Here is a 14,457-nt window from a genome sequence, read left to right as displayed (position 1 = left end):
AACTTGTACAAGTGAAAAAAACTTTGCATATCCTCACTACTACCCGTTAGATTTTCACAGATGAGCCAAAGAAAGTGATTTAAATTATTTATGTATTTCAGAAAGGCTCTTCCAGCATAAGTAACAAGAAACTTGCTTAACAATAGAATTTTGTAACAATTTTGGGTAAGGGGGGTGGTGGTCGGAAAATGCCGATTCATCTACATGGAAACTTTTAGTGGGAATGTTATCAGTCTCAGGGCCAGGATGGAATTTCAGGGAGGCGGGGGAAGAGCGGAAGACAAACAGAGAGGCGCACACAAACCAACCCCCACCTGAATAGCCCAGTGGTTAGGACACTCACCTGTTGGTTGTTCAGGAATGGGGTGCTCTCTCCGTTTTTTTCATGACAACATTTAGAAGGTCTTGGTTTTGCTCCGACGAGGAAGAAAAACAAATGTCAAAATCTTGAACTTTTTTTAAAAACGTCATTCCTTTTTTCTGGCCAGCCCTCCTGAACAACCCTCATGCACTATATGCCCTCTACAGGCAAACTGATTATTTGAGTGCCCAATAGGTTGCTTCAGATGACAACACAAGAAAAGACATAATGGGGTAAATCCTCAGGTGGTGTGAATCAGAACAGCTCATTTGACTTGAAAAAACTTCATTGGAAGCTATTGACTTCAGTGGGGCTGCTTTAAGATAACTGGCTGAGTACGTGGCCGGCCCATGGTCCCTCCTCCAAATGTACAGTGTAAAATTTTCCAACGCACACAAGTGATTTACGAGACTCAAGTTCCTTTTCAAAAGAGACTCAGGAATCTAAGTCTCATTGAAAGTCAAAAGGATTTGGGTTCCTAAAAGTGCTTTAATCCAACTGAATTTCAACTCCTAAATCTCTTCTGAAAATGGGACTTAGGTGCTTTTGAAAACTTTACCCACAGTCTAATAATCATAGCCCTCAGGACAGTACTTCTTTTCCACTGCCTGTTCATGTCTCCCATCCTTCTCTAGCCTTTCCCAAGAACACTTATTTGTATTGTGTTTCTTTAAACAAAGTATAAGCCCCGTTGGGGGAAATGACCATGTCTTTTATTGTCCTGTAAAGAACCACGTATTATTATGAGACTAGACAAATAACTTTCTGGAATAACAGTTAGGTTTAACCTACACCCAAGTGTTAAAATCCTCTATGAATGCTTGTCAGCAGTGTTACTGTTGTGTGGACTTCACTTTCTGGGATTGGGGTGATTAAAAGAAAGTAGAACAAGAAGTCTGGTCTTGTCTGCCTTTCTCATACACACTAGAACTTTTTATGCCCAGCTATGCTGCATCTGGCCATGCAATAGTGAACATCACTCACACCCTCTTGCCTGACTTTAGGCCCTCAAAACATTGTGTCAGTACATCCAGGCCTAATAATGAGTTGCCAAAATGTGCATGGCCTCTTTCCATGTTATAGTGCAGCTCATCAGTCCGTATTCCCCATTTTTGTCAGACATTTCTCACTGTTCCGTCTCTAACTCCAATCCTGTAACGTGCTGAGAACCTTCTCCCGCAGCATATTGAATGTCTTCCACTTCCATTAAATGGCAGCAACTCAACAGCCTTCAGGCATAGGCCTTGACAGCGTAAGCTGTAAAGGGCAGAGTCTGTCGACTAATACTGTGTCTCTGGTATCCATGGGGATATATGAACAATCATTGCCATCGCTTGCAGAATTGTTTAAAGTGGCTGACAGATGAGTCCTGGTGACCTCCACTTGGAAACGGTCAGACCTTTCATACTGAGAGGACTTCTCCATCTGTTTTGCAATCAACCTGATCAGATCCACAATGGGTTGGCTGCCATTGTGGAGGCAGATCCGTGACTGGAGGTGACAAATTCAATGTCCTCTTTGACAGAATGTCAGTTATTTTTACTCACTTAGGTTCTGAAGTCAGTGGGGAAGCTTGTGCTTTGGACCCAGATCTCTTATGGGTCATAAAAACAAGTGGTGAAATGAATGGCTGAAATTGTTCAGGCCTACTTATCGGAGAATAGGCTGCTTCCTGTACAGAAGCAACTGGGTGCAGATTCCAATAATACTGATGATTAAGGGTAATATTATCTTCACATTTTAACCCTAATGAGAACAGACCTGTGGTTAAAAACAGCCAAACAACAAACCTCTTATCTTTTGTATCCTTTTTAAAAGACAAGAGAAACTCCTATCACAGTGTTAATACTAGTTAATGTAAAATAGAGTGTTCTCAGTGATAAAATATTTAGTAACAGTTAACACACGGGATCTGAGATACCAGCCTTGCCTTCTCTCTTATTCTAGGAATAAGGAAATAGTGCTGCATTTTAGACACCTTGGTGTGGCAATTGTTGGTATAAAATTTTTTTTAAGTGGTGACAATGCTAGCAGGCCAACCAGATGGTCTAGAATTTGCATCATGCACTAACATGCATGGGAGAATTCAGAATCATCCAGCACCTCTGAGTTTGGCAGGTGCACTATACAGAAGCAAGAGGAAAGGAAGCTCCTTGAATCACTTTGTAACATTGCCTCTGGTTGTATGAACTGTAGTATTAATGAGCTCCAGTGGAGGTTGCATCCTACTCTGCCCAGTTTCTATGCAGAAGAAACTGAGAGAAGTGTATGGTGGGAAGGGAAAATAAATCAGTGAAAATGGAAGAGACTGGACGATTCAGTGCTCAAAGGATTCCCCAGGGAGGAAATTCCTCATCATACAAAACATATTTCGGCAAAACATTACCAGCAAGGTACAGCATTCATTCCTATCTACAAATACATACCTGCCCCTGGAGCATAACCCTTCATAAGTACAAATAAAGATGTTTAAGCAATAATTTTAATGAAGCAGAAAGCATAAAAGTCTCTCTGATTGCCTGCAATGGAATGGAGAGCTGCAGCCCTGGCACGTGGTAAAGAGATGATATCAAAGGATTGCCAAGGTAACCGAGGATGCAGACACAGCATCTTACAGTTTGTTTAATCTGACAGCGAGTTCAGCTGGGGACAAGATACTGAGAGTGCGGCTGTTTTCCTCCAGCTCAAGGGGAAGATCGCGGTGGAATTGTATTTGATTCTTCCCCCCACCAAAATCTCCCACTCAGGCCATTGTTATTTCCTCCTACAACGTTCTTCTCTCTCTCTCTGCCCCTGTCTGTTTAGACAACATGCAGACAAAGTCATCTTCCTTGCCCATCCATTTGATCTCCCCCTCTTCATGGGTCTGTAGTGAGGCCTGCTTAATGTTTTTAAAGTGTTTTGAGGTTCTTGGCTAATAGGCTCTCTCTGAAGTCAAAGTATAGTTTTTATTCCTATTTCTTTCATGACAAGAGGGAGCCCTTGATACCCCACCACACTTTACCAACTGTATGAGAGTGATCAGGAAGCAACGGCTCATTAATATAAACATGGAGAGATGATTATTTTATAATTTTTCTTTGGCTTCCTCAGAAACCAGCCTTGTTACGTATATACTCCTCTTGTTAGGAGAGATCCATGACCATGTGAATTACGGCCATCAAAGGTAATGCTGCTTTTGTTCACTTCCAGTCTCTCCCGTGACCCCTTCGAAAGGAGCTGGCAAATAAGAAGGAATAGAATCATGGTTGTGGGAAAAAACCCAAGACTGCCCCGTTTCCTGTTCTAGACAGACTGTGAACCATTGTGGATGCCACAGACATGCTCTTTTAGGACCAAATTCTGCCCTCAGTTTTACGTAACTTCCACTAAAGTCATTAGGAACATTATTTGGCCCTAAATATTCTGTACACTAACCCCACTGAAACTGTGATGTTGCCCACAGATACAAAAATTAGTTGTTACTGTTAGCATCTCCGTTCAACTTTTACTACTATTATAGTACTAAGGAGCTGTGGTTACATGGCCACAACATGCTTTTATCGAGTAAAAGGGCCATCCAAAGATAGTTTTTCAGATTATTTGAAACCTGTTTCACAGGATGTATTACACTCCCACAACTTTCACAACTGACATGTTGTGCTGTTCACTGTGTCAGGCATTTGTATAAAGAACACTTCCGGTAAATCCAGGGAAGATTATTCTTACTGTAGATTTTAGTCATTCATAGAATGGATTCTTCTTTAAATCTGACACAGTCTGACCCAGTATATCCAATTTGCAAAGCAGTCATTGCACATAAGGACATAACGTACAACACATTCTCAAAGGATGAAATTCCTCCCGTGTAGACCACCAGCACAAGGGCCTATGCATCATTTAAGCCCTGAATGTTAAATAGGCCTTTCACTTTCCCTCTGCACAGGGGAAATTGCTTCCTAAAAGTTTAAACCTTTTGTTTCTCCTGTGTAACCTATAAACTAGGTACAGTGTGAATGGATTGAGACCGATTTCTTTGACAGGATGTCAACTGTCATTGCGTGTAAACAGACCAATAAATGAAACAGCAATCCAGCACATGGAAGTAGAAAGTCTTGACATTTTAATTATTTGAAGAGATTACAAGACGAAAGTCTTCCTTGAGGCAAATGCATTTTAGTATTGATATAGTCATTGTGCTTTTCAGTAAGAGAAATAGGAGTTTGTATTTACATAAGAAACTATAGTGTCTGAGATCCTTAAATATCATATTTATGGAAATGATTCTGAATTACAGCATTTACAAAATAAAAACAAGCTTGAATAAATAATATTCAGTCCATTAAATGAGATTTTTTTCACAGAAGCAACTTTTGTGCATATTTATTTCACAATTGAAGTTGGTTGCATTTTATTTTTTCATCCTATAAAAGAAGCATTAGATTTGTTGTTTCTCAAAAAATAAAACTGCAATAATCATTGCAATGTGAAGCCTGAGATTTAAGCCTGAATAAGTATCACTGCTTGTACCATACAACCCACCTCACATCTAAGCTATCCACCCTGAGCCAGCTAAACTCTGGTGAATGGTGACACTCCAATTTGAGGATTATGTGAAAGAGACTTTGCACAAAACATATATATAAATAAAGTGAGAACATACCACAGCTGAATTTACCCACAGCTAGCTTCATAAGGCTTGTGCATTTCACATAAACTAGTGAAGCTGTTTAATCTGATTTATATGGCAGCAATTTCAACAAGCTGTATACCCTTATATGGCTCATTTGCATTGGATAAAAAAATCACAAAGCAAAGGGAATGTACACACTACACACAAACAAATACTAACTAGATTTTCTTTATCATTTTAAATGAGGACCCTTCTTGAGCAAAACAGCGCAAACAACTTTTTTAGTTTCTCTCCGTTAGCTTGAAACACTGTGTGATACTGCAAGTCACCAAATGGGATACCACAAAAAGCTCTTGCTATAATTTTCTCTCTAACCACAGCATGCTGCATTGCTCTTTTAATGTGGCTAACTCAAAGCATGTCCAAACACCTTTGAAAATCCAGTATTCACACAGCTCTTTGTGCAAGATCATTGCATGAATCTATGTGAATTTTTTTCCAATCCAAGGAGAACCAAAATCTATCCATGGTGCTTAAAATAAATGTAAATGTCTTCTGGGGTGGTAGCAGGGTGATCTAAAAGTAAGAGTATGAAATATTTTATAAAATTATTCAGCCAACTATGGACGATAAGAAACTTCAGATGCTAGGCCAATATTTCAGACCTTTTGAATAAAAATATACAGTATTGTTTAATGTTCGCCTTTAGAAAATCATTTTAAAAATTTAAAAAACACAGCTTGGGATAAGTTCTGTAACATGTGACATTTATAGTGCTTAACTTTTCCAAAAAATGTGGTTTTTTTTAACAGTAATTCATTAATTTGTTGACTATCTCCTCTGGAGCTGTTTTTTAGTTAGTATTTTATTATTGATATTGCAAACCAAAGTCTCTCTCACATGTTATATTTTTATTACCAGGAATTGGTCTGAACTATGCTGCATGTAAACAACTTCAAACATCACAAATTATATAGAATTAAATTAAAATATGTAAGAATTAATTTTTAGAAGACACTGAATTGTTGCTGTGATGAATAAATGAAAAGCAACAGAAATGTTCTGCTCTGGACACTTCAGTTCTTCCTATTTGGTTCAAAGAGAATTTTGCCTACATGATTACTGAATGTAAGTTTGAAATATTTTGCCTCAATTAATGTTAGCTCAGGTAGCTTATATCCAGCGATGGAAAAGCTAAATAGCAATCGGCGGGAAAGAGCTGACCTTCACACTCAGAAGCATCCCAGAACAGGAGTGAATGCAGAAGTGTCGTAGGTTTGGAAATGATTTGCTGTGATGAGTAAGTTAGAATCAACCACCTACTCTGTTCTTAATTTGTAAAATAAGCAGCAACATTTGTTCAATTCTCTGAGCCCTATTTCTTTCCACGCAGTGCGCTTTATTCTGCATATGGCATTGTAACATTAACATTAGAAATTTATGGAAGACTGTACTGTAGCCTAACAGCTACAGACGTGTCATGCTTCCCTTTAGCAGCTTAATAAAATACAATAAAAACTGCCTGTACAAAATTTATAGTAATGGATGACAAAGCCTACATGCCCACACAAGGTCCTTCTTTCAAGTTAATCCTTGGCTTAGATCAAATGTAATATCAGTCCATATAAGACTCCAATAGGTACATCACTAGTTTATTATGTCAGATACCAGCTTTGTCACTGTAGAAAGGAGTGACATGGAACATGTAACAGTGAGTGCAGACACGGACAGGCTTCATCTGACCATAGCGAGGTAATGGAGCAGAGTGGGAGGAACAGCGAGAGCAGAAGATCTGAAAAATACAAGAGAGATTGATTCCACTTACTGTTTTTTTTTATTTGACATGACTAAATCTGTTTTCTTAAAAAAGAAGGGACAGAAAATTGTGTGCATGACCCTTTTATGTGAGGTGTTGGAACTAGGAAGCAACACTGTCATAGGCCCTTTAAGAGGGATGAGGCCAGTGCACTGTGACTAGTCAGCTGACCCCCGAGTTGGGCTTAAGAGAAGGCACCTGGGTCCTCCTGGGGGAGGGAGTCTGGGTGAGTCAGGCCTGAACTGAGAGTCAGCCAGGAAGGGGACAGAGAGAGCAGACACGGAGCGAAAAGCAGGGGAGAGCAGAACGCTCTGTAGGCGCTCTCCAGGAAGAGAGACGGGATGGAAGCCAGGAGGCCTGGGTAGTGTGAGGAGCAGACTCTGGAGCAAGAGGAAGGCCCAGGGGTACACTCCTGAGGCCACTATCCCGTAATGGGGCAGGGAGCCAGAAAAGACCCAGGAGGGAGGTGAGTCTTTTATGAAGCCCAGGTGGGTGGACAAGGTTTGCATTATTCCTGCTTTTGAACTTGAGTAGAGGGCGCCAGGGGTACACCCGAGAGTCTTCCAGTCTGAAGAACGATTGAGACTGATCAAGAGCCAAGCATCACAGAAGGTGCTTGTGCCAGGACCTTTGATGTCCATTTTGGGATTTCAGATGTCCATAATAATAAACTGTCCTGTGACACGGCTGTTATTAGCCTACATGTATTCTTGAGGAATCCTGAGAAGGGGAAACTGAGGGTGGGGTGTTCTCAAGGCCACTCCGTGCCATGAAGAAGCAGTCTGAGATGGCAACTCTACGACAAACACCTTCTAGTGTATTTTAGCTAAAAGCCTTCATTTGGCAGTGACCACAATAAACTGTACCTTGACCCTGCATAGCGTCTCTTATGTGTGTACTCCTTACTCACGTGAACAGTGCTATTAAAGTCAATGGGACTCCTTGCATAAGTGAGACTATGGTGGATTGGACTCTTGAAGCATTATTTAAATTGCAACTTAAGTGTAACATTGTAAGAAAGGACTCACCGCATGTCTCCTTGGAAACACCCATTCTCTATCTCATCTCTTTTTCTCCTGTGCACTTACAAGAAAGAGAAAGTGCAGAAGGGATTGGAGACTCACTACTGTTCAGTGCACAGGACCTCAGTGTGACTAATGCTTAACCTTCCCACTCACACTTGCTGAGCAGCTCGTACACTTTGTACACAATGCTGTATGCAACGTAAACACATGCAAAAGCAAGGACACAGAGTGCCCAAAGCTGGAACATTTGCCATTCCCACACTGCAGGCTGCTGGAAATTGTTAAAGCTTCGAGGCAATATTTAAAAAAAACCTAGTATTGAGTCTGAGTGCCCAACCTGAGACACCTTAAAAGGGCCTGATTTTGAGAGGATGACTGCTCCTGACTTTCACAAAATCATGCCCTTTTAATGTGTCAAATTGGGTGCCCACAAATATAGGCACCCAAAATCACAAGTCCCTTAAAAAAATCTTGGGCTCAAGAGTTTTATGATGCAGAGGGCATGGTTGCCTCTGCACTGTGAATTCCTGGGGTTTGCATGAATTTGCTCTTCTTTTCAGCAGACAGCATATCAGTTGTTTTTACTGAGTCATTACCTTGCCACAGCTCCTGCAATGGTGTTTCCTGCGAATTACTGTGAAAGGCGCTTTGCATGCAGTGCAGTAGCTGCAGACTTCATCTGGTACCCATTCAGGAGGATCTATCAAAAACACAACAACACGGAGCATATATCACACTAGAACAAAAATAACCACGTGATACTTGGGGGCCTCCAGGGCACAGGAGGAATAAGATATTAAATGTATATAACAATAGCAGCTTTCTGACTAGTATCTCAAAGTGCTTTACAAACATCCATTTAGGCTGAGAAAAGGCTAATAGAGGGGTCACTTCTCCCACCACTAAAATACAGCCACCTCTGGGGTAGAGCAGGGTAGTCAATTAACAGAATATAGAACCACTACATAGCCGTTTAACCCAGGAAATAAAGAGTATCCTATGAAACTGAAAATGATAGAAAAAGTATAAAAGGCAGGAATGTTAAATACAGAGATGGAACCATAAGTATTTTTCGGCAATGTAACCGTGAGAAGAAGCCTAGAGTACAGCTTTGTATTCACTAGCCTGTCAAGACTTCACTACAGACAAGGCAACCCATTTTTTCCTCAATTTGGTTAACCCCCTCCCCACCCCCCATATCTCTCCAGATAATCAACTAAGGGCCTGATCCTTCTTTCCTTGCTTAAGCCCTCAGAAACACTCTCATTGCTCTGAGTGGAAGTGGAAGTTTGCCTGTACAAAGACCACAGTATCAGAAGTGCCAGTCAATCCAAACATTGAGTTTAAATAGAGCCTTTACCTTTCTAAAGATCATGGGAGGCAGGTGGACCCCCCCTTTGGGGAAGCTAGGCCCCCAGCCCCACCCCTTCTGCCCACGGCCCTGCTCCCTCCCATGACCAGAGCCCTGAGGTCCCCCCCCGCCCCACACTGCCAGAGAAACGTCGAGCTAGCTGGAACGCCGAGCCCCCGTCAACTGTGGGAGGAGTCCCGGGCAATCCCCCAGCCACATCACTCCTCTCCTCCCGAGACCCCAAGCCACCCAGGGAAAGAGATTTTTATATGAGCCATGCAGGTTCCAGGGTGGCTAAGGTGGTGGTATTTGCTACTCAGCTTCCCAGGTTTATCAGTAATCTCTCTGGAGTCCAGGGAGATTACTGATGAACCTGGGAAGCTGAGTAGCAAATACTGCCTCCTCAGCCACCCCAGAACCTGCATGGCACATATTAATAAGCAAAAACTTTCCCTGTGCAAACCGCCAAAACCTGCAACTTGGTATCCGATGGCGGCAGCTGCGCCGTGGGAGGCTTAGCTTCCCCTGGCCTATTATACCCAGAGCCTATCCTAAGGTAACACCTTTGATCCCTAACTCAAACACCTCAGCTCAATCAGTGAGCAACATTAAGGGTACAGCCAATGTTAACAGAGAAAGAATTTTAAAGTATTCCTTAACAATATTGCCCTTGTTTTTCTTTCAATAACTTCTGTAATCTTCCACAAAAGCAAAGCAGTGAAGTGAGCTGCCCCTTGAAAAGCAAAACACATGAGGCTCACTTCTGCTCACCTGCTTCTGCTAGTGGCAAGCTGACATCACCCTGGAGAGCCTGGAATTATGGGTGTCAACGTGATGTAGACCATTGCTTAATTAAGTTAATAAAAATCTAATCAAGGGTAAGTTAAGTGCTGCCCAGGAAGGAATCTCTGGACATAATGAAAGGTAAACTCCTGGACATATTTACACAAATTCCCGAGTCTAGATTCTCTCGGTTATTAGAGTGTGCAGGGCATATGTCTGTTGCTTTATCAGCAGAAAAGAGACAAGGTCCCTTCTTCAGGGAACATAGTATCAACCAGAGATAAACATATGATACATTTAATACACAGGTCAAATGGCAAGTGAGTTGGAGGTAGGATCAGCAAGGAAGAACAATGGCGGGAGACTTAATTAAATGAATGAAAAGGTCAAATCCCAACATAGTCTTCTGTGAAATATTATTTTAATTTCATGTAAAATTTACCAAATTAAAGCAATGAATGTTAAATTAAAAATAAACCATATGCACAATTCAATCAATAAAATATTTTAACAAGCAGGTTAACGAAATTAGAAAAAACTATGAGCACAACTTCAAAATTCAAAAAGCTTTCTACTTTTCTGAGTTCCCATACTTTGAAATGCACAACTAGGTATATTTTGGGAACTAACCTAGTAGAGAAAGGAATGTTTCATTTTTAATTATTCAAAATGTGAAGGATTTATTGGACAAAGGACATGCTTTTAGGGGGAATACTCTAAAAACAAAATGAAATTGTAAAGGTAGAATCATTTAAGTAGTAGGCCTAAAGAATTGGGAAAGAAAAAAAGTAACTAAATTGCCAAAAAGCAAGTTCCTAGAAGAGAATAAATGGAATAAATACCTCCAATAAAGAAGTAGTGGAATAAATATACCCTGATTTCATAAGCATACCAATATCTTATAACCAGAGGTGAAAGTAAGCTGGTATGTCCCAGTGCACCATACTGGGGCAGCCCAGCTTCCCCAGGGAGCAATTTAAAGGGCCTGGGGCTCCCAGCAGTGGCTGGAACCCCAGGCCCTTTAAATCGCCTCCAGAGCCCCACTGCTGGAGCCCTGGGGTAGCAGCTGTGGGGCTCCGGCAGCTATTTAAAGGGCCTTGGGCTCCCCTGCTTCTACCGCCTCGGCCCTTTAAATAGCCACCGGAGCCCCGCCACTGCTACTCCAGGGCTCCGGGAGCTATTTAAAGGACCGGGGCGATAGAAGCAGGGGAGCTGCAGGCCCCTTAAATAGCCCCCAGAGCCCTGGGGTAGCGGGGGCTCCAGGAGCTATTTAAAGGGCGGGGCTCCAGCTGCCTCTGCCGCCCCGGTCCTTTAAATAGCCGCTGGAGCCGCACCACTTCCCCAGGGCTCCGGTGGCTAATTAAAGGACCAGGGCAGTAGAAGCAGGGGAGCCCCGGGCCCTTTAAATAGCCCCGGGAGCCCTGGGCTGCTGCTGCTACCCCGGTGGGGGAGGGGAGGAGGAAAAAGAGGGGCACTTACCTTACAGGGTGGGCCTCAGTCCCGCCCCTTCCGGGGGCCAGAGCTGGCCCCAGCGTACCGGTAAGTCAGTCGACTTACTTTCACCCCTGCTTATAACCCAGAGTTAATGGCTACACAAGAATTTTACTTGTGTAAAATTGTGCCAGATTAACTTCACTGCAAATTAGGTGGTGTTTACCTTTGTTCCCTCCTTGACATGTATAATGACAATATTACTTGGAAAATTATATGCCTCACTGGTACTCAAGATATAGAAGGAGTGTATATATATTATTATTTGATATACTCTCTATATATTACTTTTCAAAATTAAATATAGTAATTCTCTGTTCCCCAAAAGTGGCTTCATGCATCTGATCGTTGGCTTACTCATCATTCTTCTTATCACAGTACAGTATATTGTGAGCTAGCCTAAAGGGTACTCCCTTTCCTAACCAGTGACCCAGCAAATGCTAAAACAGTTCAAGAGCAGCTGTGAATTTAGCCCTGTGGCGTATCGATTCTGGCTTTTACTTCCCACCCTACATGCACCAATCCAATATCAGCTGCACTGCAACATATCCCTGAAATAACACTTAGCACATACAGAACATGTTCAAATGCTGTGCAAACATAACTAATTAATCCTCAGTCACACTTTCCCTGTAAAGGTTGGTAAATCAGTCAGTTTGTAGATGTTAAAAATCAACAAGAGATAAATTATTTGCTCAGGACCACAGCGGTGGACCAGATTAAAAGTTGAGACTCATGGTTTCCAATCCTGTGTTCATTCCTGCAGAAGAATTTGTGGCTGAAAAATCTTCCTATGGGGTGCAAAAGCACAGGCTTAACTTTGAGACAAGTAGGCACTTTCTTAAAGGTAAGCATGTGCTTAAGTGCTTTGCTGAATTGCAGACAAAGTGCTCAACACTTTGCATTGAGCCTTTAAAATATTTTAAACCAGGCAGGCACCAAGGACAATACAATTTACAACCAGGATCCCTCTCCAAGGATCTTCAGCCCCCGTCTCACACAGCCTTGGGAGCTGGCTTTTGGGAGTTACTGTATGTACTAAACATTGAGCTTTCTAGAAGAGATTTTTGAAAGATTGTTTAAGAGAGGTCTCATGAGAGGATAAAAATATAATATGACGGGAAGTACAGCAAGCTTTGTAAATTAAATTCCAAGCATTACTCTGAAGACACTGCTGGAAGCAGGGTGGTAACAATGCACCAGCACCAATAGGCTTTTATTTTATGGTCCTTCTCCTGAGCTGCACTGCTCCATTCGCTCTGCATGCAGCAGGAAATTGAAACGTACAATATATTTAATCTCTGAGGCACTGTCTACCAGTGCTTTAGAGATCTGCAAACAGAATAGAGAGAGAACCTTGCTCTCAGCGCCAACTGGCCCATTGCTCTATTGTGCACGGGGGCCAAAGAAAATCTGCAGGAGAATAGATGACAGGCAGAGAAGGCCACAGCAGGAACATCAAGGAGGGGGGAAAAGAAATAATAAGCATCGGGGGGGAGGGTGCTAAAATAAGAGGGAGAGAATATTAAATAAAGTGTTAAGAAAAAAGCAGAAGAAAGAAAAAAACATTGAAAATGAATAAGAAGAGTGATTTTAGAGATAAAGGAGAAAGAGTTAAAAAAAAAAAAAAGAATCAAACTTGTTAACACAGCATGAGGGAAAACAGACTGTGAATGAAAGATAGGAACCTTACATGAATCCAGGATCTGGATGTTTAAGAAAAAACATCAAATACTACATGTCTTGTGACAAAGCGACAGGAGTTGGAGACACTGGAACAAAAAGGCATGTGGTGTCCAATTCATTTTGATATGCAGCAAATCTGTTACACAGCTTTTTATGGTGATAAAACAAGGATAACATCTCCCTGGCACACAGGAACAGAGAGGCTCCTGAGTTACTCAGTTTGGACCTGGCTCCAGACTCCCCCTGACTTTGGAGGATTTGGATGTTGTGTTCTGCTTTGGGCCCATCTGTAGGAGAAAGTGAGCAGATTGGCCCTTGTATGCATAGAAAGGCTACATAATGAAGACTCAAAGTCTGAGGACAAATGCCAGTTTATTTAAGGGCAGCCTGCCTCTAGCTTGTCAAAAAGAAAAGGAGTACTTGTGGCACCTTAGAGACTAACCAATTTATTTGAGCATAAGCTTTCGTGAGCTACAGCTCACTTCATTGGATGCATAAAGTGGAAAATACAGTGAGGAGATTTATATACACACAGACCATGAAAAAATACACATTGTAAGGAGAGTGATCACTTAAGATGAGTTATTACCAGCAGGAGAGTGGGGTGGGGGGAGAGAAAACCTTTTGAAGTGATAATCAAGGTGGGCCATTTCCAGCACATTTCCAGGAGTTAATAAGAATGTCTGAGGAACAGTGGGGGCAGGAGGGAGGAATAAACAAGGGGAAATAGTTTTACTTAGTATAATGACTCAACCACTCCCAGTCTCTATTCAAGCCTAAGTTAATTGTATCCAATTTGCAAATTAATTCCAATTCAGCAGTCTCTTGTTGGAGTCTGTTTTCGAAGTTTTTTTGTTGAAGGATAGTCACTTTGAGATCAGAAATCGAGTGACCAGAGAGATTGAAGTGTTCTCCAACTGGTTTATGAATGTTATAATTCTTGACATCTGATTTGTGTCCATTTATTCTTTTACGTAGAGACTGTCCAGTTTGACCAATGTACATGGCAGAGGGGCATTGCTGGCACATGATGGCATATATCACATTGGTAGATGTGCAGGTGAACGAGCCTCTGATAGTGTGGCTGATATGATTAGGCCCTATGATGGTGTCCCCTGAATAGATATGTGGACACAGTTGGCAACGGGCTTTGTTGCAAGGATAGGTTCCTGGGTTAGTGGTTCTGTTGTGTGGTGTGTATTTGCTTCAGGTTGCGGGGCTGTCTGTAGGCAAGGACTGGCCTGTCTCCCAAGATTTGTGAGAGTGATGGGTCGTCCTTCAGGATAGGTTGTAGATCCTTGATAATGCGTTGGAGAGGTTTTAGTTGGGGGC

The 14,457-nt window shown here is 41.9% G+C and overlaps 1 protein-coding gene across 2 annotated transcripts in view; it reads right to left on the bottom strand.

Moving 5' to 3' along the window:
- Positions 1–4,465: 4,465 nt before the first annotated feature.
- ZFYVE28 (zinc finger FYVE-type containing 28) overlaps positions 4,466–14,457 on the bottom strand; it is a 300,215-nt gene continuing 290,223 nt past the window's right edge. The window contains exons 13-14 of one of the 2 annotated variants that reach the window (XM_074951801.1): positions 8,411–8,514; positions 4,466–6,765 (exon numbers count right to left, since the gene is read on the bottom strand). In XM_074951801.1, the coding sequence (XP_074807902.1) occupies positions 6,634–6,765; positions 8,411–8,514 (236 nt within the window). In that variant the 3' untranslated portion in view covers positions 4,466–6,633. The remainder of the gene's footprint in view (positions 6,766–8,410; positions 8,515–14,457) is intronic. The other variant, XM_074951802.1, reaches the window with a different exon arrangement.

This window comes from Natator depressus, chromosome 4, assembly GCF_965152275.1.
Source record: "Natator depressus isolate rNatDep1 chromosome 4, rNatDep2.hap1, whole genome shotgun sequence".
In the NCBI taxonomy this organism is placed as follows: domain Eukaryota; kingdom Metazoa; phylum Chordata; order Testudines; family Cheloniidae; genus Natator; species Natator depressus.
This window is presented reverse-complemented; position numbering and strand designations above follow the sequence as displayed.